The sequence below is a fragment of the Pteropus medius genome, unplaced genomic scaffold (assembly GCF_902729225.1).
Source record: "Pteropus medius unplaced genomic scaffold, Ma_sr-lr_union100, whole genome shotgun sequence".
Lineage (NCBI taxonomy): Eukaryota > Metazoa > Chordata > Mammalia > Chiroptera > Pteropodidae > Pteropus > Pteropus medius.
This window is the reverse complement of record NW_024353905.1, coordinates 1,544,290-1,572,241: the sequence shown is the minus strand read 5'-3', so window position 1 is coordinate 1,572,241 and position 27,952 is coordinate 1,544,290. Positions and strand designations below refer to the sequence as shown.

The following is a 27,952-nucleotide window of genomic DNA, read 5'->3' as shown; positions in this document are numbered from 1 at the left end:
TACACACACACACACACACACACACATGCACACATGTACAGATACACCTAGAGATACATATGGACACAATCACAATCACCAGAGACACACATATAGTTTTCACATATATCTATATCACATGGACACAGAGGCATACCATGGACACATACACATACACAGACACATACCTTCAAGCATTTTACCACAAATTCATGAAGACCTCAGACACAGGCACATAGATGTTCACACTTATACACCAGAGATATGGTCAGGGACATATATACTCACAGATACACAAGCCACAGACACACTGAGATACACATGGAAAGACAGATCACATAAACACCCACACAGGTACATTCTCAGATGCTCAGATACCCTGTACACACACAGTCACACAAGCACACTACATATGATGAGACAAATACACAAACACAAAGCATAGGTCCCTAAACATACCGTAGGTATACATGATAAGCATTCTGCACACACACATGCAAACAACCACAAATCTTTAAACCCATACATTTATAGAAATACATATGTATATATACAATGTACACCTACAAACCTATTGAGGCAATCATAGAAACACCACAGATACCCACCATCCTGAGCACATCTATACCCATGCACTCACCCTAACATCTGCACAGCCACATAACTTGTGTACACACACACATACACACTCAGGCAACAGGCACAAACCTAGAGCTGTGTTCACAGAAACCCAGGTGCATACTGTTCTACAATCCTCAGCCTCACAACTATGGTAAAGGCTGTATGGATTTCTCCTTATAAATAGTTTTGTCACCAAATATTTGTTCTCAGGGTGTCTGTGAGGAAATGACCTATGAAGAAATCCAGGAACACTACCCTGAAGAATTTGCACTACGGGATCAAGATAAATATCGCTACCGCTATCCCAAGGGAGAGGTAAGGTTTGAAGGGTGGACTGATTCCTAGAACTCCTCCCCAGTATCTCCACTCAAACTGTCAGGATGCCATAGTTTCCTAAGTAACTTTAGAAACAGGATAAAGCATATTTTGCAGCAACTGCCATCCCACGAGGCACATAATTATCTGGACTTTGGCTGTCTCAGATTTTTGGCTATAGGCAACAGATTTCTCTTTTTTAAAAAACTACATACTTGCCTGCTTATTTTCTCTCTGCTTTCAGGAATCACTTAATCCTAGACTTTGTGTCTGATGTCCTTTCACTAAAGGCACTTGAAATAATTCAACATACTCTAATTCCCTGATGTTTTATTGTCAAGTTGCCTAAAGTTCCATCCTCTCTGGTTAGTGGGTTGGAGACAATGGCTAATAGTTTAACCAACTTCTTTGCCACCACACGAACCAGATCATCAGTTACTTATCCCCATATGAGGTGAATCCTCATTGCTTTCAATTTAGCCAGTTCTACATTTTAGAGTATATATTAGTCATACTCCGTTGCTGATACAAATTACTGGTAACAATTATCAGAAAGCCTGGATATCAGGGAAAATAAAATCATAGATATCCTGTGTTACAAAGCATTTTTATTTCTATCTTCATCCTCAGAAATGACATTACAAAGTCAGTCTGAGTTTGCCCTCATTTTCCTTTAAACATTTTCAGGCTATGTTACTAGAGGCATAGAAATTTAAAGCCATTATATCTTCATAATGAGTTGTATATTTTATTATTACATAGTAAGCAAACCTCTTTTCCTCTAATAATGCTTTTTGCCTAAAAGTATATTTTATTTCATATTAATATAGCTATATAAGATTTATTTCTGGTCAGTGTTTGCCTAGTTCATCTTTATCTACTCATTTACTTTCAATTTATCTTTGTATTTTTATTTTGTGTCTTTTGTAAACAGTGTATAGTTGGCTTTTGTCATTTACAAACTGAAAATATATGTCTTTTGAATGATAGCTTTGGTACATTAACTTTTATTGTAATTACTGATTTATTTCAGCTTATTTCTATTCTCTTGTTTTGAGTTCTCTATGCTTACTTTATGTTTTTCTCTTTTTCCTCCCTTCAGAATTGGTGGCGTTTTTACATCTATATTTGAGTTATATGATCTGTTTCTATCCTTCTAGAGGTTACTTTTAACATTTTAATATGCATGATTAACAAAATCTAAAATCAATCTTCCCCATAAATCAAAATAAGAACTTTAAAATTCTGGCCACTCCCGCTCCTAATTTACATCTTTATTATTATTTTGTATTTTGCAAATCTTGTGTCTTACTCCCCAAAGAAATTCTTATTGCTATTATTAAACTTATTATTCTATACGATCAGTGTTTTTTTAGATTTAACCAGATCTTTACCAATTCCTTTAATCACCTTTTCTCCTTGCATCTCAAGTTTTCTTTCTGGGTTCAATTTCCATCTTCCTTTAGAAGTTTCTTTAGGGGAGACCTATTAGTAGTAAACTCACCTTTTGTTCTTGTTGTTGTTTTCAAATGTCTTTGGAGTAGTGCCAGATGGGTGCTAGAGTAATCAGGGGGATTACTTCATAAGTTTAATGATTGTACTGTATATCTGAAACTAATATAAAATAATAAATAAATGTATTTGGAGGTTCAGTCCTAGATGATACTTTGGGTATAAAACTCGAGGTTGATGTTTTTTCTCTCAGCACTTTGAATATATTGACCCCACTCTCTTCTGACTTCTAATGAGGCTAAAAACTCTTCCATCAGTCTAATCGATGTGTCTTTTCTCTCTGGCTGTTTTTAAGGTCCTTGTATCTTTATTGCTTTTAAGTTTCACTCTGATATGATTAAATATTAATTTCTTTGCATTTATCTTGCTTGGGATTAGTTGGACTTCTGAATCTAATGATTAGGATTCTTCATCAATCTTAAAAACTCTTAGACATTATATCTTAAATTATTCCTCTCTCATATTCTATTATCTCCTGCTGGAAATATAATTAGATTTCTGTTAGTCTTGTCACTATCCTTTATGTCTCTTAAATTTTTCTTCTTATTTTCAATCTCTTTGCTGCATTTTGAGTAATTTCTTCAACTCTGTCTTCCAAATCCCTATTTCTTAAGTTGTATCTAAACTGCTGTTTACTCCATTTATCGAATTTTCAATTTTAATAAATATGTTTGTTTCCATAAACTCTAGTTCGTTTGGTTGGTTGTTGTTGTTGTTGTTGTTTTCCAAATCTACCTCATATATTTGGTAGTATCTTGTTTCTTCTTTACATTTTTTATGCCATCTTTTTCTTTAAAAATTTCTAACATATTTGTTTTATATTTTGGATCCTATATCTTAAGTTTTAAAGTTTCTCCTCTTGTTTTTTCTGCTTATTTTCACTCATGATAGCTTATTTTCCTTGTGTGATATGTGAGCTTTAGTTTGACAAAGATTTATCTGTGAGAATCCTGTGCAGTAGGAGTTCGGAGAATCCAAAGAAATGTTCCATTGGCTTCTTCCAGACACTTCTGGGAGCTAACAATTTGAAATCACTTTTTATTAAACTCTCGGCTTAATATTTTCTATAACACATGGATAGTGTAATTCTGAACCACAAACCCATCTGAAGGTAGACTTGTGGTTATACATTCTTATAGGAGGCATTTTTAAATTTTTTCTAAGAGTCAAGCCAGAACAGTTACATATTCTTATTGTTTCCCTTTGCCTATATATATATTTTTTTCTAGTTCACATTTTTACTGAGGATGTAGCCCTTTGAGGGTCTCAGGTTTATTTGAGAATTTCAGTCCCAACTCCCTACCTTGTGCACACCGAAGACCTTGTCTCCTGTATCTATAAGGTTTTAAAAATTCAAGCCTCTTGGATAATGTGACTGACAGATGCCACCAGGGCAGCCGTGGCTTCTACATCTGCTTATCACTATTTTTTCCAAGTTTTTCTTCATTTTGGATCTCAATATTTATGTTTTCTTTAGTTTCTTGAATAAAGGCACTTATTTTATCTAGCTCTTCTAGGAATTTTTGTAGTGGGAAGTTTTATTATTGATATCTAGTCAAATATATTGATTGCCTCCTCCAATTTAATAGATGAGAAATTAAAACTCTAAGAAGGAAATGAGTTGCCTAAGGTCACATTGCTGAGTCAACAACTGAACTGGCACAACAACCAAGTTTTCCTGATTCCTAGACTAGAGTTCCTCTGCTCTGGGTAAGTTTACCTTATCTCCCTTTCTTATCCTAGTATTTCTCTTATTTTCAGTCCTATGAGGACTTGGTTCAACGTCTGGAGCCAGTTATAATGGAGCTAGAACGGCAGGAAAATGTACTGGTAATCTGCCACCAGGCTGTCATGCGATGTCTCCTGGCCTACTTCCTGGATAAGAGCTCAGGTACCACTCTCCTCTCTGTTCCTGGCCTGGGGAGCTCAATGTTATTTGAAAACCTGACACCAACGATTTGTGGTTTATATCTTTGTAGTTAAGAGGACAATATCTAGAACCAAGATGCCTGAATTCAAGTTCTTGCTCTCTCATATACTAGCTTTGGCAAATTACTTTAATCTCTCTGGCCTGTTTCCTCATCTGTAAAGTAAATCAACATATGACACATAGTATTGGGCTATATAAGTGTTAGCTGCTGTTATTAATATTAATATCATTCTGAGCAAACATTTTTCTACTTTAACAGTATGCCTCAACCTGAAAAAGCTAAGCCAGTATTCCTCTGAAGCATTCTGTCATCAGGTGGTAATGGACCTTTCATGGCCCCGTGATCCTGAATATAGGTTTCTTTCTTTGCTGTGGAGATGATTTCCTCAAATGAAAACATCATTTTAAAATTTTAAAATATTTTTAAATATCCAGACGTTGTAATTTACAGGGTGTTTACACACTGACTGCATATACTGAATCGTAAATTAGGGCAAGTGACCTCTCAAGGGACTGTTGTGTCACCTTCAGGTTTTAGAGTCCATTTCTGATGTGCATGCTGAAGTGCTGGCATCTCCAGGATACTGCGAGGGTGTGTTAAGACAGTGCAAAGTCATATTTGAAGTGTGCAATGCCCTGCAGATATGTATCATTTCTATGTAGTTACATTCAAAATCAAGGGCACTTGTAATATGGAGTCATCCAGAATTAGAACCCAAGGAACTTGAGAACCTGGCATTGGAAAAGTTATTTTCTCTGCTGAGTTCTCAATCTCTTCACTAGAAAAAGGTGATGGAATTGGGATGGGGGTCATTGTGGTGCTATATTTCTGACACCATTCACATATCTACTGCTCAGTGTTGTCTTTTGAGACTGTGAGGTGGGCAATGTAACCTGACTGTGCAGATGAGGAAATGGAGGCTCTGAGAGGTGAAGTGACTGGCCCAAGGTCACAAAGCTCAGGGGGGCAGGGAGAGACATCAATCCCAGATGCATTCCGGATGCCCCCCCACCGCAGTATGTGTATGGAGTATGTGGGCAATACATGCATGTCCTGTTTGCACATTGCTTTACACACTTCCTACCTGCTTTCATGTACAGTCTACACCAGCTACTGACAGGGCTGAGCACATGCTCTCACCCCTATGACTCAGGTGAGTAAACCAAGGCCCAGAGAGATGATGTAACTAAGAAAGCATACCTCAAAGCTTGGGCACCCTCAGAGTACATCTAGTCCAATCCTGTGCCTTGAGAGATAGAAACTCTAAGGAGTCAGAGAGAGAAAATGTGGGGCCAAGGTCACTTGTGGAGATAGAGGCAGAGCTGGCTCAGAGACCCCAGGCAAGTCGCTTCCCTTCTCCGAGTCTGTTCTGCCATGTGTGCCATGAGGAACAGTAACCCCTGCAGAGTATCAGCGAGATCGGAAGGAGATAGTGCACCAAAGTACTGGGCCCAGGGCCTGGTGCTGATGGTGATGAAGATGACGAGGAGGAGCAGGATGGATGCCCAGGCAATCGTCAAACCAGACATCTCAGAGGGCTGGGAAGGTACTGGCAGGATGAACTTCGGTGGTAGGAAGCCATGAGGGGTGGGGTTCTGGGCTCAATGAAGGGAAAGGTAGGGGCAGTCTGGGTGGGTGGGAGGGTGGGTGTCATCAGAGAGTGCTGAGAGGTGGTGCTATTTCCCCCAACAACACTGTGAGCCCCTCGAAGGCATTGAGAGTAAACTGCAGTGGGCAGAGCACACAGTTGAATCAGAGGGTTCTGGATTTGAAGCCCAGTGCTGCTACTTCCTGGCTGTATGCCTTAGGGCAAGTGTCTTCCCTCTCAGAGCCTCACTTTTCTCATCCATGGAATGGGCCTGATCATCTCCACTCAGGGCTGTCTAGTAAGTAAAACCTAGGCCCAAACAAGAAACGGTAAGTGAATGTTCAGAAAACTTTATGCACAATAGTCAATAACTGGAAGCAAGTGAATTGAGAAATGCTTGTCCATCAACAAGAGTGAGAGGAGTCAGAGGGCGCAGGCCTGGGTGGGGAGAAAGCTGTGGGAGCTGCCTAGGTGCACGCACACCTCATCCAAGGGCCCTGGCGATGAGTAGGGTCTCAGAAAACTCTTGCTGAGATGCATCTGCGGGGAGCCTGTGGAAGGCCCCAGGCTGGGGCAGGAGGGAGGCCTGCCTTGGTGTCATGGTTGCCCTGTGACTGAGGAGGTAGGCCACCTCCAAGGCGACCAGCCTAACCCTCCTAGGGGACCCACAGTCTGGCTGCATTCCCCATGGCCCTCCTGACTACTCTCTGCTCTCTTGCTCCCTGACCAGGCTGCTGTCAGCACTTCCCCCTGCAGGGTGGGAGGGAGTGGGCCCCTGGGAGGTTGACACTGGGGAAGGTGGAGTGGTCAGGGAAAAGTATTGTAATCTGCAGGCCCAGGGACTTGGTGCCCTCCCCTAGCACCCTGTCTCTGACACTGCTTTCTCCTCCTTTCCAGATGAGCTGCCATATCTCAAGTGTCCTTTGCACACAGTGCTCAAACTCACACCTGTGGCTTATGGTGAGCGCCCCATCTTCATCTGGGGAAAGGCACACAGAGGCCATGAGCATGCCTGCAGTGCTTACCATTTGTCCACCAGAGTCCTGGGGGAGGTTCACTGGGTGGGTAGTTAGATGTCCTGGTGGAGGCAGGACTGGTGGTAGCAAGATGAGAATGGAGGACTGGGATGATCTCTAAAATAGGGCCTGCCCCCAGCTTTCTCTATCTTTACCAGAACACTGATCATAGAGCACCAAGTTATACAGGTGGTGGTGGGTCCTCAAAGAGGACCAGAAGAATAAGTGTAGGTTGGGGCCAGATTGAAGAAAAGGCACAAAGACCAGCCTGGACAATTTAGATTCTCTTGGGATATTAGTTAGGTGCAAAATGTTTATGAGCAGGTAAGAGAGAGCTCAAATCTCTTCTGGGGTGTGAACAGGGGAGACTGTTCTGAAGCCCAGAGTAGAGTGCAATCCACAGGCATGGAGTTCAGGGGGCTTCCACAGGCATCAGGCCTCCTCTGCCATCCCAGGCCCCAATGATATCACCCCCAGAACTCCCTTGTGACCTTGCATATGGGTAACTATTCTCCTTTAAATAAACTTTATCTGGGACTGGTGGCCCCAAGACAGTGGCCCCAGGACTCTTCCACCACTTCAGCACCTGACACAGCTCAGAGCTGGTCTAAATTCCCCTCCCTACGGGGAAGTCACAACTGCACACAGTAAGGAACTGGGGGTGTGAGTGGTGATGGGTTGGGAAAGGAATGGCACTTTAGGGAAGACCTGTGCTGCTCTTGGGGGTTTATGGATGGACGGGTTGTTCTTTTTGAGGCTGCAAAGTGGAGTCCATCTACCTGAATGTGGAGGCTGTAAACACACACCGGGAGAAGCCTGAGGTAGGTGAGGGACTCCGACACCTAAGCTGGCACATGACGAAAGTACCCTTCCCCACAGAAAGGCCACCCCAGTCCCACAGACCTTGGGTATTTCACACCATCAAGTAGAATAACCAGCACCCAGAAATGCTGGAACCACATCCCAGACTTGGAGGTACTATAGAGATGCAGGGTCAATAAGGCCTCAGGCTGAGATTCCCCCAGGCCTGCCTGAGAAAAAGATCAGGATCCAGGCCTATCTGAGGGAGGGGAGCCTGACAGTGAGGACAACAAACAAGGGAGGGTCTGGGACTCCACACTGTTGTCTCCTTCCTATTAATCCCGGGTTCTCTCCACTCAGAATGTGGATATCACCCGAGAACCTGAGGAAGCCCTGGACACCGTCCCTGCCCACTACTGAGCCCTTTCCAAGAGGTCAAACTTCCTCTTTCCTCACTGTCTTCCACATTTAAGAACTGCTATCCTTGCTTTTTTCTTACTCTGAGAATACTTTGTACTTCGCCTCACTGAGAGCCCTGCTTCCAGTGAAGAAGCCTTCATCAGCTCCAAAACAAGTCTTGATTTTTATTCCCTAATCAATAAAAACTTCTCTTACTGCCTACAAAAGGAGAGAGTTAAGTCATCGTGAACCTTCTGCTACAGGATCAAGATTCTGACCCTGTGAAGTAGCTCTGGTGCTGTGGGGGTGTGGAATGGGTGAGAGCTTCCTGGAGCAAAGGGTTCTGGGGTAAGTCTGTGTGACTGCCTATGGGCCTTGTTCTTTGGTGGGCAATGTACCTGGGAATATGACACCATCATCCCTATACTCAGAGAAGCTATACTTGGACCAAAGTGCTCTTATCTCCAATTCTTGCTGCCATCCTGAATGATATCACTGTCCAAATAAATTGTGCAAACAATACCCTGATCTCCCAGTCCCCTGACCCTGTCAACTTCACTGACTACTCACTCCATGGATGTTGGCATCATCTAGACATCTCCCCAGTCTGATTTCTTAAAGACAGGCATCCTACTATCTGACCACCGACCCCTAGTCCTTACAACTTTCTGTGTCATCCACAGGATCCCTAGAACCCTACCTCCCACACAGTAGGCATTTCTGGGCAGGTACCAGCAACCCAGTGATGAAAAGACAGACTTATACACTCACTGTCTTTGTTCCTTTGTCTTTCTATCACCACCACCAGCAAGACCCAAACCTTGTATAATCCACATTGCCTTTTCTTGTTGTTGTTGGAATCTACCACAGGGTAGCTGTTGAAGCAAATCTACATTTATCTGCTTCCACAGCCACCCTTAAATCCTGTTCAAAGTCAGGGTCACCCTCTATTTTCTGGCACTCTATCCTACCCCACCTTCTCAGGGATGGGCTACTTCAGTCAATTTTTAAATATTCCTTATCTATCTCCTGTCCTTTCTGTTGACTTTTGCCTCCACAGTCTATACAACGTATTCAGGTCTCTCTCCTGTCCCAATAAAACCCTCCCTTTTTCCCTTGTCCACCTCTACCTACCTCCCTCTCTATCCCTTTATTCTTTCACAAATACCTCAAAAAGAATCCATAAGACTGTCCAGAAACCTCTCCCTCTGCCTTCTGTTCCAGGTTTTCCCCCTCCATATCTTTGTTCAAGCTATTATCCCCTTGCCTACCATGCTTTCCCCAGGTCTCTCTCCTACTGAAGTCATACTTGCCTTTTAGCCTAAAGCTGGAGCCCACCTTCCCCAAATGGCTATGCTGATCTCTAGCTCTTCTGTGAACCCAAAATGTCTCACAACAGCCTACATGCAATAAAATAAAGACAAAACTCCAATTAATTTTGCAAATTTAATGTAATTCTGATACCAAAATATGGCAGTGCACAAAAAGCAAACAATAAAGTAGAATCAGCAACAGTGCACAAAAAGCAAACAATAAAGTAGAATCAGCAACAAGATTTTTCATAGTGCGCCACTTTCAGCTGATTGGTAGTATCTGCTGAGACTGCTGTGTGGACAAAGATTCCAAGGATGTACCTTGACTCCATGGGATGGACTGCTGCAACTCATTAGTGGTATCTGTAAACATGGGAAATAAACCTGAAAACAAACTACCAAACAGGAACATATTTTAGCACTAACTATACTGTTGTTTCATACTTCATTGTCCTTATCTCCCCACCCTGCCCTCCCACCTCAGGGTTTCTTATAACATCTCCCAGCTCTTTATCCATACCCATGGGCCTTGGCTGTAGAAATGCTATAATTACCTGAAACCTCACTAGCCATAGAAGCTACAGGCACCAAGGCTAGTGGCTCCACCACCAACGCCAGCACCATTGCTCGGTCCACCGCCAAAGCCAGCACCACTGCTCGGTCCACCGCCAAAGCCAGTACCACTGCTCAGTCCACCGCTGAAGCCAGCACTGGTGCACAGTCCACCGCTGAAGCCAATGATAGAACTGGGTCCCCAATTGAAGTCAGTGCTGGTGCTGGGTTCACCAGTAAAGCCAATGCTGGTGTTGAAACCACTGCCAAAGCCTATGATGGCACTCAGTCCTCCGTCAAAGTTGGTATTAGGCCCACCGCCAAAGCCATCACTGATGCTGAGTCTACCACTAAAGCCAGCACTAGTGCCAAGTGTGCTGCCAATACCAGCATTGGTGCCCAGCCCACCACCAAAGCCATTGCTGGAGATCAGTCCACCACCGAAGTCAGCACTGGTGCCTAGTCCACCACCGAAGCCAGCACTGGTGCTCAGTCCACCACCAAATCCAGTGCTGGTACTTAAACCATTGCCAAAGCTAAAACCCACACTGATGTTGGGTCCATTGCCAAAACTGGCACTGGTAGTTCCACTAAAGCAGTTGCTGGTGCTAGGAGGGCCACCAAAACATAGATTGGTATTAGACACATTGCCAAAGCAGAGGCTGGTGCTGGGAGCTCCACCAAACCCAATGCTGGTGCTGGGAGCACTGCCAAAGTCCGTAGCGGTGCTAAGTGCCCCACTGAAGTCAGCGCTGGTGCTGAACACACTGCCAAAACCAGAGTTGATGGGGGGTACACCAATGAAACCGGCACTAGTGCTGACAGCACTGATAAAACCAGCACTGGTGTTGAGTGCCCCACTAAAGCCAACACTGGTGCTGAGTGCACCAAAGCTGGCATTAGTGCCAAGAGAGCCACCGAAGTAGACGCTGGTGCTTAGTGTACCACCAAAATCAGCAGTGGTGCTGGAATTACCACCAAAGGAGACACTGGTGCTGAGTATGCTATCAAAACCAGTGCTGGTGCTAGGAGAGCCACTGAAGCAGATATTAGTATTGAGTGTGCCACCAAAGCTGGCACTAGAGCTGGGAGAGCCACCAAAGCAGACACTAGTGCTAAGTGTGCCACCAAAGCCAGTGCTGGTGCTAAGTGCACCACTAAAGACTGCACTGGTGCCGTGTGCACTGCCAAAGCTGGTGCTGGCAATGAGCGTACCACTAAAGTCAGCAGTGGTACTGAGTGTGCCTCCAAAGCCAGAGCTGGCTCCACTGCTGAAACTGGTACTGGTGATGAGTGGACCACTGCAGCAAGAGCTGACCCCACCACCGAAGCTGGCACTGGCACAAGCGGGGGCACCGCCATTAATGCTGGCTTCACTGCTGAAACTAGAGCTGAAAGCTGGATGTGCCACCAAAGCTGGCGCTGGCTCACCACTGAAACTGGAGCAAGCCTGGGTGTGCCACTAAAGCTAATACTGGCTGTGCTGCTGAAGCTGGCATTGGTGCTGAATGTGCCACCAAAGCTAATGCCAGCTCTGCCACTAAAGCCACCACTGGGGCTGGGTACATCACTGAAGCTAATACTAGCACAATCATGGAAGCTAGCTCCCACACTAGCTCCTCTGCTGAAGTCGATGTTGGTGCTGGCATCTGCCTTTTCTTGAGCTCTGGCCTCAATTTCAAATGAAATTCTGCTCCAGACCTGAGCATCATCACCTAACTCTGCCCTTGTTAGGCAGTCGATATCCATGTCATCCCAATTCCAGGGCCCAGCCACAGCTTCCTCTCCAATTCCCATTTGGGCTCTTGCTTCCACCCTGGCCTCAGCCTCAGCAGCAGCCACAGCTGCAGCCTGGACTTCCATCTCCACTGCCTCCCGGTACTGAGCAGCCCAGTCTTTGGGGTCTTTCTTCTGTACCTGAAATGGGAATGATAATCATTATAAGGAAAACAACATTTATAATCATATATTAAGTACCTACAATGGGCACTGTATAAAACTAACAGCAGTACTTTTTTTTAAGTTCTTAGTTATTGGGGCTCTATCATGGGTCAGTCTTGATCCAATTTCAGCTCTGATAACTTAGGTGCTGTGTGACCTTGGATACATGATTTAACCATATTCAGCATAGTGTCTTCATCTGTAATATGGGAAATATTATGAATTGAATGTCTGTGTCCCCCCAAAATTCGTATGTTGAAGCACCAGGCACCAATGGGACTGTATTTAGAGATAGGGTCTTTATGAAGGAAAATTAAATGAGGTCATAAGGATGAGGCCCTGATCCAAGAGAATTAGTATCCTTATAAGAAGAGGCTCTCTCTCCACCACATGAGGACATATAAGAAAGTATCCGTCTACAAGCCAGGAAGAGAGGCTTCAATAGAAACTGACTCTGCTGAACCTTAATATGGGACTTCCAGCCTCCAGGACTGAGAAAATAAATTTCTGTCATTTAAGCCACCTAGTCTTTTTTTTTTTTTTATGGCAGTCTGAGCAGACTAATACAAAGTATGAAGAATGGATGAAACAGTGTAAACTTTATGTTGAGCAGCATTCTGGTACATACATGAAGTTCCATCTGTTTATATATGAACCGCAGGTATATGCACTATACCTGCCCATCTCTTCACATAGCCTGCTCCAATCAGGGGCAACCCATACCCTTCATAAGCCAAGTCAGGGCAGGTTTCCTTTTACCTTGCATGCAAACTTGAGGACTTTCATCTTGCTAGTCTCATGGTAGGAGTGCAAGCCCCAGAAGAACTCATATTCAGGTGGTCTGCTGTTAGAGACTCTCTTGTACTCCAGGTACCTTGGAGAAAGGAAATGAAACTGGCTTCTAACCAAGCAAATCTGTTGTCAAACTACCGGGCACCAGCTGGCAACCTCCTTCAAATAAATATTAAACTTAGCTCCTGGAGAAGGATTTCCAAGACCTTCCTTCCCCAGACTCACTCCCAAAAACTGTTCGTGGTCTTGGCCTCCAATATTGAGCCATTTACCACTGGCTCTGTGCAAAGGAGTCACTTTGTGCTGTATAGAGAGAGCATGATGTCACAGGAAAGCCGAAGTATCCTGCCATTTGTGAGGCCTAAACCCAAGTTCCTGTTTAGTGTGTTGTAAACAAAGGAGCCATTATTCAGCACCCTGCTCTGAGCACACCCCATAACAAGGGTGGCCTTGTGTTTGATCTGGCCCAGCCTTGGAATGGTCCACCCATGGGAATTATGGACAGGACTGGTTTAGGGCACAAGATGCCCATACCTCTAAAGCTAATGTAAAAAAAATGGGCTGCCCAAGCACTTTCTGAACCATACTAGCACGCCCAGAACACTTCAGGGCCTGACAAACACCACTTACTTCTGCTTCACAAACTCATCTGTGATGAGTTTCCTCACTTCCCCAAAGAGCGAATGCCTCACCCTAACAATGGGAAAAATAACCCATGAACAGAGGTCAAAACTTTCCAGATGAGGGCAGAGGCATTTCCCAAAAGAGAAGAGACCTCTCCAGCATATAAGGCCATCTCAATGAAGCCAGGAAAGTAGTGAACACATACATGGTCACTAGAAGCAGGCAGTTGAGGCTAAATGAATGGTTCTTTGTCAGGGGTGCCCTGAAGGTGTCTCTTAAATCTCATCTTAGAACAAACAGGGGACATAGGGGAGAGAGGGAGCAGAGAATACAGGACCATTTCCCCATCTACCCAGATCAGAGCCCTGGGCCCTCTACCCAGTCCGGCACCCCCGCCCACTCCACCAGACCACCAAGCTGATGCACTCCTGGGACCATCATCTCTTGCCAAAGGACAATATGGACAGCAAGTGCTGAGAGCGCTCAATCATACCCAGGGCAGAGCCCCAACTTGTGCAGCACCTCCCAGATGACAGCTGCAAGGGGATGCAAGGGGAGACAGGGACAGAAAATGAACACGTGAAATTCCAACCATAGTCACCCATTCAGCTGCACGCCCAGCCACTCACCCTCATTGGCCTTGTTGCCATTCATAAAAATGACACTCAGAACCACCATGAGAAGACCTAGTTTGGGTGTATCCTTGGGAACAATAGGATAGAGAGAATATTTATGTCCAGCAGCCATCTGCAAAAAACACCAGCCAGTGCACTAGGCTAGCCTCTCCCAGATTCCTCGGATATGGGAGAGTTCTGCCCAGTCTATGCTTCAAGCTCTATGTGACCCTGGGCAAGGCACTTAGACTCTTGAGCCTCAGTCTCCTATTCAGTAAAATGGGAAAATTACATCCTCCCCTCCCCAGGTTGCTGAGAGGATGGAAGAGATCCTGTCAACCAAGTATGATCCAGGTACTCAGTCAATATGAGTCCCTTCTTTTTCTCCCAGAACTCTCAACCCCAAGAGAATTCTAGGCACAGCTCCACTGAAGCTCCAGCCCTTCAAGCATCATCATCTACCCACACCAGGATGCCTGCCCTTGAGAACCACTCTACCAAGGCCGGTAGGAAGAGAAGCAATGACAGCTCTGCTTTTCTGGGAAGCTTCTGCAGAAACAGAAAACTTGACAGTAGGAATGCCCTGCCCCAGGCTTGCACACCCTTTAGTCAATCATAACCAGGCACAACTATTGTGTGCAGAGCTCCAACTACATGCAGGAGATGGAACAGGGGCTTTTTAGGCTCTATCTTTCCTGGCCCCCCTCCCACCCTAGCCCTTTCCCAGCTTACGTTCCCAGTATGCCTGTAGAGGATTCCTGAGTGCTGATGAGAATATACAAGCTACTCTGTTTATCAATTTCCTTCAGATTGACTCGAAACATCTGCCAAGTAAAAGAATAACCTGTAAGATCACAAAATTCAGCTTACGCATCAATGAGCTTCCTGAGCATCCCACAGCTCCCTGTTTACCTAGGGGTGTGTGTGTATGTGTGTCTGTGTGTCTGTGAAATCCATAAGATAATGCACATAAAGCACTTAGCTAAGTGGCCAGCACACAGCAAACAGGCAACAGATGTGCTATTATTATTAACATCATCCTTGTGATTAATGGGAATCTAGGGAGACAGAGATTGAGGAATGGAAGGGAGAGGTGAGCATGTGAAATACATTATAAGACTTGTTCAGCAGCAGACAGAAGCCAAGACTAAGTTAGCTGGCTTGAGTCCTACCTGTACTTTTATCACTGACTCGCTGTGTGATGCTGGACTAGTCTATAACCCTCCCTAGGCTACCATCTGCCCATTTGCACAGTGATGGAGCTGGATTAGAAAGTCTCTGTGGTCCCGCAAGAAGAGACACGTATGCCTTTGTTTGATTCAAGGCTTTGCCATTGCATTCATTCTCCCAGGGCTGCCCCTTCACCTTCTCCAGAGTGTAGCTTGCTCGTTCAATGATCTCTGGGAAATATTCATCATATCCTTGGATGACAACCTTCAGCATGTCTGCAGGAAGGGAGAAGTGGGAGCAACTGGACTGAGCAAGGGCCACAGAGCTGCAGCCCTTTAGCCAGCCCTGTGAGGTCAGTGCAGTCTGAATTCTAAACTGTGTTAATGGGAGATGTCAGCCATGGCAGAGTATGAGGAGGATAGGGAGAAGACGAGAGAGAATTAGGAGAGCATAAATATAAATAGTTACCCCCAGGCATGAGGGAAAGAGGAACAGAGAAAGGTCAGAGAGGAGGGTTCGTATGACTGTCTCTACCTGAGCGCTTGATGGGGATCTGTGTCTGGTCTTTAACCAACAGGTATTTCACCAACTTATTTGCCTGGGAGAGGAGGAATACATGGAGAAATCTCAATATATTTTCAGAAAACTTGGAAGGATGACAGAGAAAAAGGCAGACGAAGACAAGAAGAGACTGGGCAACATAGGATTCTTACCCTTTCTTGCAAAATGGCCACATCTCAGAGTAGCGGAGGCCTCCAGCCCCATGGGATCCACCTGTAATTACTGCCACCTCTCTCTTCCCCATTCAAATGCTTGGACTGCATCATCAGAAAGAAGGAAGGTCCAGAGTCACCAGGTGAAAGAGATGGCTCTGTCTCCTTACCCTGCCTCCTCCTGAAAGTCCCCTAATCCCTCACTGTATTGGGTCCTGACCTTATCATTGGCCAACTTGAGTCCTAGAATTGTCTTTCACTCTCTTCCAGGCAGGAGTTTCATTTCTCTGCCAGGACAGGAGCAACCAAAGGACAGGGCCTGAGGTTACCCTTCTTCTTTTGGCCACTACTGACTCTGCTAGCTGTACCTCTTAGACAAGTCACTTCATCTCTCTGGTACTCAGTATTCTTATTTATAAAACTTGAATCTATGATCCCTAGCTGGTAAGAGTTATTTTCAAAACATAAAGACATACCCTGTGTGATTGTACCCATCACAAAGCCTGGCACATGGTAACTACTATGTAAATACAAGTTGAAATTATATTCAGGTTGCAGCTAAGTGTATGGGTGTCTTATTTTCCCACCAATCTGTGAACTTTCAGGGAGCAGGAGCTATATCGCATACTCCTCAATATCTCTCATAGCCTATCTGAACACAGGGACTGGCTCAGAGTAAAAAGGCTCAGTAATATTGCATAGAATAAATGAACAAACTTGGAGGATAGGAATGGAAACAAGGTGCAAAGTTCAGGATGGTGATGTCAGAGATCTCACCTTTTGGTTCCTCTTGCCCCAGGTCCTGGTTGTAGGCTCCAGACTCAACTGAGCCAGGTAGTCATCTGCCAGGGCCTGGACAGCAGCAGCAACCTGAGTCTCAACGGCACTTACGTTGGTGTGGGAGCTGGCCATCTTGGCCTGGGCTCCCTGGTCAACAATTTGAGTCTGGCTTTCAGCTGCCCTGCACTTGGCCGTCTTTTGGGCCCTGGACCCTCTCTTAACCTGGAGGGTGGCTGTTAGGACTTGGTTTGTGACCATTTGAGTGGCAGGTGGGGCCTCAGAGATCTCATAGGCAGAATTTATGCTTTTATTGGCAGCCTTCTTGCCTTTGGATTTTCTGGGCTGGATAACTGCTGCTGAGTTCTCATTCTGCCTGATAGCTCTCTCAAGGGCATTTGAGGCCTCTGGGAGCTCAGTGTCAGTATCGTCAGTATCTGTACCTTTAACAGATGCCTTCTTGTCTTTGGAGGCTTTCTTAGTTTGACTAGAGGCTGCTGTAGCCTGAGTATTAGCTGTCTCATTGGTAATTTGGCCTTGGGTAGTAGCTGTGTGGGTGGTGGTTAAAGCTAGCAAGATCTCAGTGGCACTGGCTATGGCCTTATCGGCAGCCTTTTTGACCTTGGAAGCTTTCTTAGGCTTGGTTGGTGCTATCAAGGCCTGGGAATTGGCTGACTCACTGGCAAGTGGAGCCTGGATAGTCTGTGAGATGACTGGTAGGTTTAGGGCTTGCAAGGGTGATTTGATCTGTATAATGACATTCTCACTGCCAGCTGGAGATTGGGAGCCTTGGATTGCCTTAATAGTGTCTCTCTTTGTCTATTGGATTTCGTAGGCTGAGTGGTGACTGAAGAAGCCTGAGTATTGGCTTCCTCAGTGGTAGCTGAAGCTTGGTTGATCTGGGGGGTGATTGGCAGTTTTAAAGCTTGCGAAGGTATTTTAGACTTGTTAATAGTAATCACATTGGCAGATGGGACTGGAGAGGCAGTGGTTATGGTATTAGTAATAGCCTTAATAGGGACCTTCTTGGTCTTGCTTTTCTTAGGCCAGTTGACAACTGGTGGGTCCATGGCCAGGGGGTCTTTTGTTGCCACCAAGAGAGTATGCATCAGCAAGACACTGTCCTTTTCAGTGGTCTCAGCCTGTACATCAGGAGGGAATGAAGCCCCAAGCTCCCAAGGGGAGGCAGAAGGCCCTACACACTTAGGATTATGATCTGCTGATCCATTTGACCTCCCTACAGCCCACTCTTTCCATGAAGTCACCCCTTCCTCTGAGCAGTGATTGAAAAGGAGGGTGAGGGAAGAAGAAAAGGACAAAAAAGTCAGGTAGGTTTTTTTCTCCTCCACCATCATGCAGGGGAGGACTGAGAAAGGCAGGAAATTATGCAACTACATAGTGGTAGGGGGTTCAAGAGCAGGAAGTGAACCCCAGATGGGGCAGATGGCCTGGCGAGTATGCAGAGAGGCCTCACCTGGAATAGGGGCATCTTATAACTGTAGTCATTTCTCCTATCCATTTTTCTGGGAGGCCAGGTAACAGCTGAACCTGATGGGAAGGGTTATGAGTTAGGGGAGAATGAGAGGGAAGTGAGATTCATCAGACCTTCTACCTATCCTAAAGGAAAGGGGAATCTCATATAACCTTGAGCCCCAACTTCAACCACTTGGTTTTCATACCTAGAAACCCAGGCTCTGTGGTTTCCAAACCCTAGATCCTTTTGCCTACAAGAAACCACAAGCCAGATCTACCACCCCATCCCTTTACCCTACACACAGCCCTTACCGCAACTTTATAGTGTACATGCGCACCAACAAGATTGGCAGGGCACCCCAGTCTCAGGCCTTCAGCGCACAAGCGGCTTTGGTGGACAGTACAGTATGACCACCTCAATCCTAAATACGCCTCCTGCTCTCAGAGCAGAACACCTCGGCCCACTCCTCAGCCACTCTTTTCAACTGTATCATATCTCAGTCCAACACTTCCCCCCCACACCTGTCTCCTCCTCGCTCTGCCGGTGCCGCCTCTTTGCTTCGCCCTTCTCCCGGCACGCAGCCCGCCTCTCTCTTCTGTAGTATTGTGTGTGGCCACTCCTGCCCCTTTCCAATGCCCCCTCCTCTGGTTCAGCATGAACTGTCACGCACCTCCTTCTTTTAACCTGACCCCCTCCTGCTCTACTGAGTCCTTTTAAGCCCGGCTTCCCCTAACACCGCTCCCCCACATCCATGTCTGCAAGCGACCAGTCTCGCCCTTTCTGCGACATAGATACTCCACCCACAAATCCAACAGTATTACGCGTTTGTGTATTCCATGATCCCGAACCCTACCAGGTTCTTTCCCTTCCCTCTTCAAACCAAAGCAACCGGGTACTAGTCCCTCTATTCTCCCATCTGAGCCAGGTCATTGCAGCTGTTCAAAAGGGATTCAGACTCATCCTTTCCCCAGGTCCTGATTCCTATTTTCTGTGGCTCAACCCAGGTAGTGACCTAAGGGAGTCCTGAAATCGCCTATCTGCCGCCTCAACTGGATTCTGCTCTTCTTTCTACTGCCTGAAAGATTTCTTGATCTCTCCTTTCTGCAGTAACAAACGGGTCTGCATCCCTCCTTTCTAAAGTTGGAACAGATTCCACATCCCTCCTGTATATGGCCCAAAGGAGATTCTGTCTCCTCCTTTCGCCCGTGCGAAATCGGGTCCAGGCACCTCTAAAACTAACCGATTCGATGCGGTTAGCACCCCAGCGCCTAGCAGATTTCCTTCAAACCTTAGGGGCGTGTGGAGTCGAGCCCATCGAAGCCACAGCCCAGAGAGCCCCACAGGGTCTTTACTAAAGCTGGACACTGTAACTCACCTTGTCCTTTTGAGACCAGAGGGTGTCTGCTCTCTCCAAGCCTCTCCTTAGGTCTGAGCCGGAAGTGGTCCTGCCTCTTTCCACCTCCAGAGGGGTCTCCTTACCTGCCTGTCAACCTCCTGCCTGCTCCCTACTTCCATCTTTCCATTCTCCTTAATGTGGTCTCTTTTCTGCTTATCAACCCTTGATCAACAATCACTCTCGCCTATTCTCCAGTTGATTTCTCTATCCCTCACTATATATCCCCATTCCTATTTGATTCCTCTGTTCTCCCTCAGAGGACCGTGCTGCTCTGAGCTCCCACACCAACCCTTGCTACAGCCCCTTCTATGCCAACACAAATTACATAGTGTGTTGCTGTAGTGTGTGTCTGGTCTCTCTCCCCAAGAGCTAGCTGCTCAGGGGGTGAGGAGGGAACTAGGTCATATTCATTTCTGTCTCTCAAGTATGACAAGATTAAAACTAAATACTAAAAAATAGGATGCCTCCACATCACATGCAATTCAGAATAAAAACAGTAAATGTAAGAAAGTCTGCTAAAGGTTTGTATTTATTCCCTGGTGACTATATTGATGCTTTTAAAGAATATCAACATAACTGAAAAATTTTATTGGAGCCGTGTTCCTCTTTACTTGTGTACTACACAATTAGTTAGACTCTCTCTCCTTCCCTCTTTCTTCCCCTCTCTCTCTCTCTCTCTCTTTCTCTCTCTCTCTCTCTCTCATGAAATGGAGCACTGCTCCCCAGTGCAGAAAACAGATCTCCTCAGCATTCAGATATTCACTCAATCATTAAATATTTGTGAGCACGCAGCTGTGTCAAAGCCCTTGTTGGATGTAGATAGGATGTCTACCCTCAAAGAACTCACATCTATTCTTAAGTTCTGAAACACCCATGACGGAGGAAGTAGTATTATCATCTCACAGTTGATGAAATTAATGCCTGAGAGGTGAAGCGCCTTGTCTAAAGGCACATGACCAGTAAGTGATGGAACAAGGACATGACCCCACATCTGATTGCGTCCAAAACCTGACACTCACTGTGCCAGGACTGATATTTGGCTCCACTGGTGGGAAGAGAAAAGATTCCATATTGGCCCTTTACTTTTTTTCTCCATTCTCTCCCTCTCTTTTCTCTTGCCCATCCCAACACCTTTATCTATCTTCTCTCTTTTCTCCCTCTCCAAGTCTTCTCCTCTCTTTCTCTCTTTTCTTCTTTCCCTTCATGTACCTTTTCCTTCTCTAATTCACCAGTGAAGAGTTTCCCAATGCTCTTCCATGTATCAAAACCCATGCTAGGTCTCGGAGATGCAAACATGGATGAGAGTCACACCCTGTCCTTGAAGCGTTCTCCATCTGGATGCGATGCTTAAGAGTACTTTGTGTCACCTAGGAATCCCAGAACAGGGTACTGAGGGGGCTCACAGAGCAAATCACCAAGAGGAAGGCAATAAAAGCTTCCAGATAAGGTACATGTGATCTGGGTCCTGTGGGAGGAGTAAGACATTTGCCGAAAAGAAGGGGAGAAGGAACAGTTCTCCTGGAGAACGGCGGGCTCTGAGGAGCCCCTCCTGAGTGTAGGGCCACATGGCCCAGTGGCGGATGGGTCTCTGCCCTAGTGTGCTTGCTTCCTGTCTGCTCCACTCCACTCCATTCTCACAGAGGCCCTCACAGTCATGTTTCAAAGCACAAAGCTGACCATACCTATAGGCTTCCAGGGGTCCCCTTGGCCTGAAAGTTTAAACCTAAGCTCCTTAGCCTGTCGTTCAAGACTGTCCACCATTGGCCCATGTCAGGCTCTCAGGCCTCAGTCACAGTAGATGACTCACCATCCCCCAAACATGTTCTTCCTTCTTCCAGTGCCATACCTTTATTCAAGCTGTTCCTCTATCTGAAATATCTATGTTCTCCACTCCATCCCCTTCCCATGCCTGCTTGTAAAAGACCTGCCCTTCTAAAAGCACTTGTTCTAATGCTGCTTTCTCCAAGAAACTTTCTCAAATCACTCTAAGTTTATTAGTCTTTCCTTCCCCTTTACTCTTTTGCATGGTTCTGTGAGAGCACTATAACTGGATGAGAGCTCTCTGTTTCCTGATTTACTCTCTGTCCTATCTACTGGATTCTGAGCTGTTTGAGGGCCCCAACATACAGATCTGGTTCATCTCTGAAACTCCAGAACTAAAGTCCTGCTTCACAGGGTAGGCATCACAATATAAAATTATATTACCTCTTCTTCTTTGCTTTCTCCTCTGCTATTTATCCCTTCTCTCCTCCCTTAATTTCCTCTTTTTTTCCATCATCATTTCTTTTAGTTTTTGCATTAAGACATGCCAAAATTCAGTGCTATCCCTCAACTTCTCCCCACTCAGTTTAAGTGATACAACTCCCACTCATTTTAAATCAGTTTAGTTTGTATTTTTCTGTTATGTGCAGCCAAAAGCATACTTACACAGAAATTGTACCAAGTTTTTACTGGCAGAGACTGCAGCAGAGGACACAAGTTTGAAAAATATAGAGTATGAGAGTATCCTCAAAAAAGTTACTACAAAAAATATAAACTGCTCTGAAATGGCCAGAATGATAACCAATAAGCATATAATTATGGAAATACAAATTACCATAAAATAAGATACCACTTTTATCTATCTAATTAATAAAAACTAAATAAAAAACTAAAAATATTTTTAAAAGAAAGATTGACTATGCATAGTATTGGGGAGAGTATGAGTCTCTCATTCAGTATCTGTACAGGTGTACCTTTGTCCATCTACATTATCTAATAAAATTAAAGGTGAATATAACCTAAAACCCAAAATTTCACTACAAGGTAGTATCCAAGATAAATGTGTTCCTAGGGATCTATGAAGATGAAGGTTTATTGCAGAATCATTTGAAATAGAACAGAATTATAAGGCTGATCAAAATTTTTTTAAAAGAAGCAGGCAATTTGATAAGTAAATTGTGATATAATCATTCGATGAGATACTACTATACAAGAGTTAAACTATGTATCAAAATGGACATTTACCTACTGATACGTTCAGTATGACACCAGTTATATGACGTTTGAAATCATGCAAGACTATGCTATACATTATTTATGGATACATACATATATAGTAATAATATGAAAGGATACACAGAAGGGAAGGGTAAATAAGATTTGGAAAAAGGTACACAAGTATCTTTAACTATATCTAAAATATCCTATATATTTAAAATATATATAAATCAAGCAGAACTTGGTAGGCATTGAGCTGGTAGAAACAGGGAGCCAGGGATCATTCTCATTAGTTGGTGTCTATGTCATCAAGTCTTTAACTAGTTGATTATCGCCAATGGAAACAAACCTTGTAAAATATTAGGCTTTGATAGGTATATGTAGTATGTTAACAAATGTTTGTTATGTTAAAATCTGTACCTTAATACATCTTAAATATTTCACAATAAAACCTAAAATTCTATTAAAAGACATAAAAAAGATGACCTGAGTACATGGAGAGATATATTACATTTATGGGTTGAATGATTTTGCGTTATAAAAATTTTAATATCTCCCAAATTTATCTATAAATTGAGTGTCATCTAATTTAAATCCCAGCAAGGATTTTTTGAAGGGACAACTAGACAAATTAATTCTAAGTTATATATAGAAGGATAGTGACACATACAGCTAAAACAAATTTGAAAAAGAAAAGCAAAAATAATGGAATCTCCCTACCAGATATAAAGAATACTGCAAATACATAGTTTTGTTTTATAAAGTGTGCTACTAACACAGTAGCAGATCAATAAAATATCATTGGAACAAGGTAACTAATAGAGAAACAGATCCATGTTATAAGAGTACTTGATGTATTGTAGCAATAAATCAATGGGGAGTGAGTGATAGGTTATGTAGGAAATGATGCTGGGAAAATTGGCTTCTACATATACAAAAAATAAATTTTTATCTCTACCTCTCACTGTATACAAAAATTTTTAAGTTTCAGACATTTAAAAGGACAAGACCACATGATTTTACTCATGTGTGGAATATAAAACAGAAAGTAACAAACAAACAAACAAATTCAATAGACACAAACAACAGTATGGTGGTTACCAGAGAGGACTTGTGAGAATATGCAAATATAAAGGCTTTGAGAATATCTTTATAATGAAAAATATATTTGTGATTTTTGAAGTGGGAAAAGATTTGTTAAAGAAGACCCAAAGAGCACAATCCATAATGAGAAAATGTATAGAAATGCATCAAAATTAAGTATTTTCAGTGGAAATAGGCAAAATAAACAGATGGGTAAAAGAATGGCAGAAAATTGCAATGTCTCTAAAAAATGACTGATATCTAGAATACATAAAGAATTTCTGAAAATCAGCAAAATAAATGCACAAAATCCTTTTTCTACTGGAAAAATCAAATTGAAAATAAGTCAGAACTATCAACAGACATTTCACAAAGTGTATAACCTAATAGTTAATAAATACATGAGAAACATCTATTATCACTGGTAATCAGATAAATGCAAATTTTAAAAAATGAGACTTCAGTTGACATCTATCAAATGAGAAGAATTAACAAATCAGATAATGTCAGCTGATGGTGAAGATATGGGGAAATAGGAATTCTCAGTTACTTCAGTTGAGAATGTATATAAGTTAAGTCATCTTGAAGAGCAATCTTGCAGTGTTAAATGAACTATAGAATCCATTCACACTGTAACTGAGCAGTGCTACTCCAGGGAAGGTCTCTCAAGTCTACCAAGTAACATATACTGGATGTTTATCACAATATTATTTGTGGTAGCAAAAAGGGCAACCTAGAAATGTATAATCATAAAAAATATAAAATATTATATAAACATTTATTAAATCCCATTCAATGGAGAGATTCAATTAAATATACATATAATAACAGAGAAATTAAGCATGATGTATAAAGTAATGCTTAACATAAAACTTGTCAGTGTCCATTAAACTGTGTTTCTGAACATGAAAAATAAAAACAGAGAGAGTTATCAACATAATGTTAAATAAAAGAGTAAGAACTAGAATGAGATTTAAAATATAGTGCCCTTGGGAGATCCCGTTCTGTAATGAGAGTGTAAGCCCCGTGACAAACAACCCCCCACTAGTAATTATACCAATAAACTCTGAACAAAATTTTGAAAAGAAATTCTGCCTGAAGATTGAGAACTAACCAAGAGCAGGCAAATAGTGGAGGAGAGTTAAAACATAGAAAAGCAATCTGCATGAGAGTAAAATACCCAGATTTTTCTCCTCCTCAGCCTTGCAATGAGAGTATGACCCACTCAGCTCAAGAAGCCAAAATTCAGATGGAAATCCTGGCATTTTTCTGGCCAGAGGAACCACAAAAAGGAGCCTGGGTAAGATGTAGTGTGAATGAGAAATCTCAGAAGGAAAAAAGATAGAGAAATAATTCCCATATCTGTGAATTAAACCACACAACCTTCAACCTAACCACTGAACAATGCACATTCAGGAATTAACCAAACAAGTGAATCAAAGGCTTTGAGAAATGAACTGAGATTTGAACCCCTCACCAAAAATTTCAGCCTAATTCCTAAACTACATATTCAAATGAACAAATGAAAAGCATTGAAAAACAGATTTTAACTACTGCCTGAAAAAAGGCACAACAGAACTTATGGCCAAAATCTACCATGTTGATTGCCTGCCCAAAAAAAAAATCAACAGTTTTTAGAAAATTATAACAGAACTCCAAGTCTACACAAAATAACATTTGCAATGTTCGGGATACAACAGAAAATTAATAAAAGAACTAGAAAGTATGCCCCATTCTCAAAGGAAAAGAATATCAACAGATGCCAAACAAGAAGAGACTCAGATAGTTGAATTATGGGGCAGAACATTAAAGAAGCTGTTATAACTAGGTACAGAAAAAGACACTCAACATAAATGAATGAAAAAAATCTTAGAAGAGAAATTCGAACTGTAAGACCAATTGGAAATTTTAGAAACAAAAAAAATGCAATATCTGAAGTAAAACTATATCGGATGAGCTCAATAACAGAATGGAAATTACAGAGGGAAAAATTGTGAAATTGAAAATAGATTGATAGGAATTATCTAATTCGAATAACACAAAAAGTTTTGGGAAAAATAAACAGAGACTGAGAGACCTATTGGGCATTATTAAAAGGACTGACGTAGGTAAAGTTGCAGTTTCAAAGAGGAGAAGTAGATCAGGGTAGAAAATATATCTGAAGAAATGATAACCAAAAGCTTCTTCAATTATTGAAAGACAAATTTCTGTATATGAGAAGCCCAATGAACCTTCAAAGAAAGCCAAGTCTAAAAGTCAAAAATATGTTTAAAACATTGAAAACGGCTAGAAAAAAATGACACATTACATTACACAGGAAAAGACTTAGATTAATGTGGACTTCTGATCAGACATCATGAAAGCCAGAAGACAGTAGATAAATATCTTTAAAGTGCAGAAATTTTTAAAAAATGATTATTTCAAAATTTTATAACTAGCACAAATATACATCAAGAATGATGGTGAAATATTTTCAAATGAAGAATGACTAAGAGAATTTGTTGCCAGCAGAAATGCTTACTAAGAAAGTCTAAATAAAGTTCTTCAGTATGAAGAAACCTGGATCTTGAATAATGAAAGAAGGCCATAAGAAATGATAAATATTCAGATAAATATTAAAGAATAATTTTTACACTTAAATTCATTAAAATATACATGATTGTTTAAAGCAAAATGTATAAAATTGTCTGTTGGAGTTTTCAATGTATGTGATGTAATATATATGAATATTTTAACATAAAAGTTAATAGAATGAGAATTAAAGATTAATGGTTAGATGGTTTCTACATTTTATATGAAGTGGTACAATATTAACTGTAATTTAAGTATATACATTATAATATCTAGAGCAGACACAAAAAAATACAAAGAAATGTCACCAAAAATACAAATGATTAATTAAAATGGAATACTAAAAATATTCATATAATCTAAAAGAAAGAAGGGGAAATAAAAGAAGCAACCAAAAGAAGACAAACAGAAAATAAATAATAAAATGATAGACCATTCAGCCTTAAGCTGTTTAATGGTAATTCTCCACAAAATGATCTATAGATTCAACATAAACCAAATCAACATTCCAGGAGACATTTTTTAAAACTTGACAAGTGGACTCTAACCATTACATGGAAATGTGAAGGACTTAGAATACCTAAAGCTATTTTTTAAAAGGTGAACAAAGTTGAAGGATTTACCTGATTTTAAGATTTTTCTCTTTGTCTTTGATCTTCTGCTGTTTGAAAATGGTGTGCACAGGTGTAGATTATTTAGATATTTATATAGTTCGGTGTTCCTGTACCAGTTGTTTAATGTCTGTCATTAATTTTGAAAAATTGTCACTATTACTTCAAATATTTCTTCTGTTCCTTCCTCTCTTCTCCTTCTTGTATTCCCATTAACATATGTTATACCATTTGTAATAGTCCCACAGTTCTTCGATATTATTTTTTAAATTATTTTTTCATTTGCATTTCAGTTTTAGAAATTTGTATTGATATTTCTTTAAGCTCACTGATTCATTATGTCAGTCTACTGATGAGTCTATCAAAGGCTTTCTTTATTTCTATTAGTGTTTTTTCTCTAGCATTCTTTTTTTTTTGGATGTGACTACATTTATTTTAGTGAATATAGTACCTTTCAGCAACAATAACTGTTCTTTATTTCAGACACCCTGTTGAAAAACTTTTATATTCTTATCATGGTCAAGTGTAACTGGCTCTTCAAGTCAAAGTAAGTCTTAATTTACATTTTGGCATGATGGCTTAAAGATTCTTGTCTCTGTTCTTTTTTGAATTCTAGTGTTGTCATCAGATTAAGTATTGTAGAAGGACTATTTAAACAGTATTCTTTTTTTCCAGCTTTATTGAAATATAATAGACACTTAGTTGCTTGTATTTACATTGTACGATTCAATGAGATTTTTTTCAATTATAGTTGGCATACAATAATATATCAGTTTCAATTGTATCGCATAGTGATCAGAGATCCAGATAACTTGCAAAGCTATCACCCCACTAAATCTAGTATCCTTCTTCCCCCTTACATATTTATTACAACATTATTAACCATCTTCTCCATGCTACATTCTACATCTCCATGTCTATTCTTTTTTTAGTTGAGGTACTTTTTAATGGTAATGTAGTTATTACCATTCTTTACATTCCTGTTTTTGATATATGTTTTTCTTCCTAAAGAAGTCCCTCCAACATTTCCTGTAATACTGGCTTGGTGTTGATAAATTCCCTTACTTTACTTTTGTCTGGGGAGCTCTTTCTCTGTCCTTCAACTCTAAAAGATAGCTTTGCTGGATAAAGTATTCTTGGTTGTAGATCCTAGGCGGGTGTGTGTGTGTGTGTGTGTGTG

The 27,952-nt window shown here is 42.2% G+C and overlaps 2 protein-coding genes and 1 non-coding gene across 3 annotated transcripts in view; 1 reads left to right on the top strand and 2 right to left on the bottom strand.

Moving 5' to 3' along the window:
• PFKFB1 (6-phosphofructo-2-kinase/fructose-2,6-biphosphatase 1) overlaps positions 1 to 9,455 on the top strand; it is an 87,334-nt gene extending 77,879 nt beyond the window's left edge. The window contains exons 10-14 of the mRNA XM_039851403.1: positions 811 to 915; positions 4,189 to 4,318; positions 6,844 to 6,906; positions 7,719 to 7,783; positions 8,124 to 9,455. Coding sequence (XP_039707337.1) covers positions 811 to 915; positions 4,189 to 4,318; positions 6,844 to 6,906; positions 7,719 to 7,783; positions 8,124 to 8,183 — 423 coding nt within the window. The 3' untranslated portion in view covers positions 8,184 to 9,455. The remainder of the gene's footprint in view (positions 1 to 810; positions 916 to 4,188; positions 4,319 to 6,843; positions 6,907 to 7,718; positions 7,784 to 8,123) is intronic.
• A 585-nt stretch (positions 9,456 to 10,040) lies between these two features.
• LOC120593534 (melanoma-associated antigen D2-like) overlaps positions 10,041 to 27,952 on the bottom strand; it is a 102,438-nt gene continuing 84,526 nt past the window's right edge. Inside the window, 10 exon segments of the mRNA XM_039851388.1 lie at positions 10,041 to 10,131; positions 10,195 to 11,482; positions 11,485 to 11,944; positions 12,728 to 12,842; positions 13,391 to 13,453; positions 13,878 to 13,920; positions 14,014 to 14,091; positions 14,729 to 14,822; positions 15,364 to 15,443; positions 15,703 to 15,766. Of these exon segments, the coding sequence (XP_039707322.1) occupies positions 10,041 to 10,131; positions 10,195 to 11,482; positions 11,485 to 11,944; positions 12,728 to 12,842; positions 13,391 to 13,453; positions 13,878 to 13,920; positions 14,014 to 14,091; positions 14,729 to 14,822; positions 15,364 to 15,443; positions 15,703 to 15,766 (2,376 nt within the window).
• Positions 13,111 to 13,195, bottom strand: LOC120593596 (small nucleolar RNA SNORA11). The gene has a single exon (XR_005650399.1). It is a non-coding gene; the product is annotated as a small nucleolar RNA SNORA11 (small nucleolar RNA).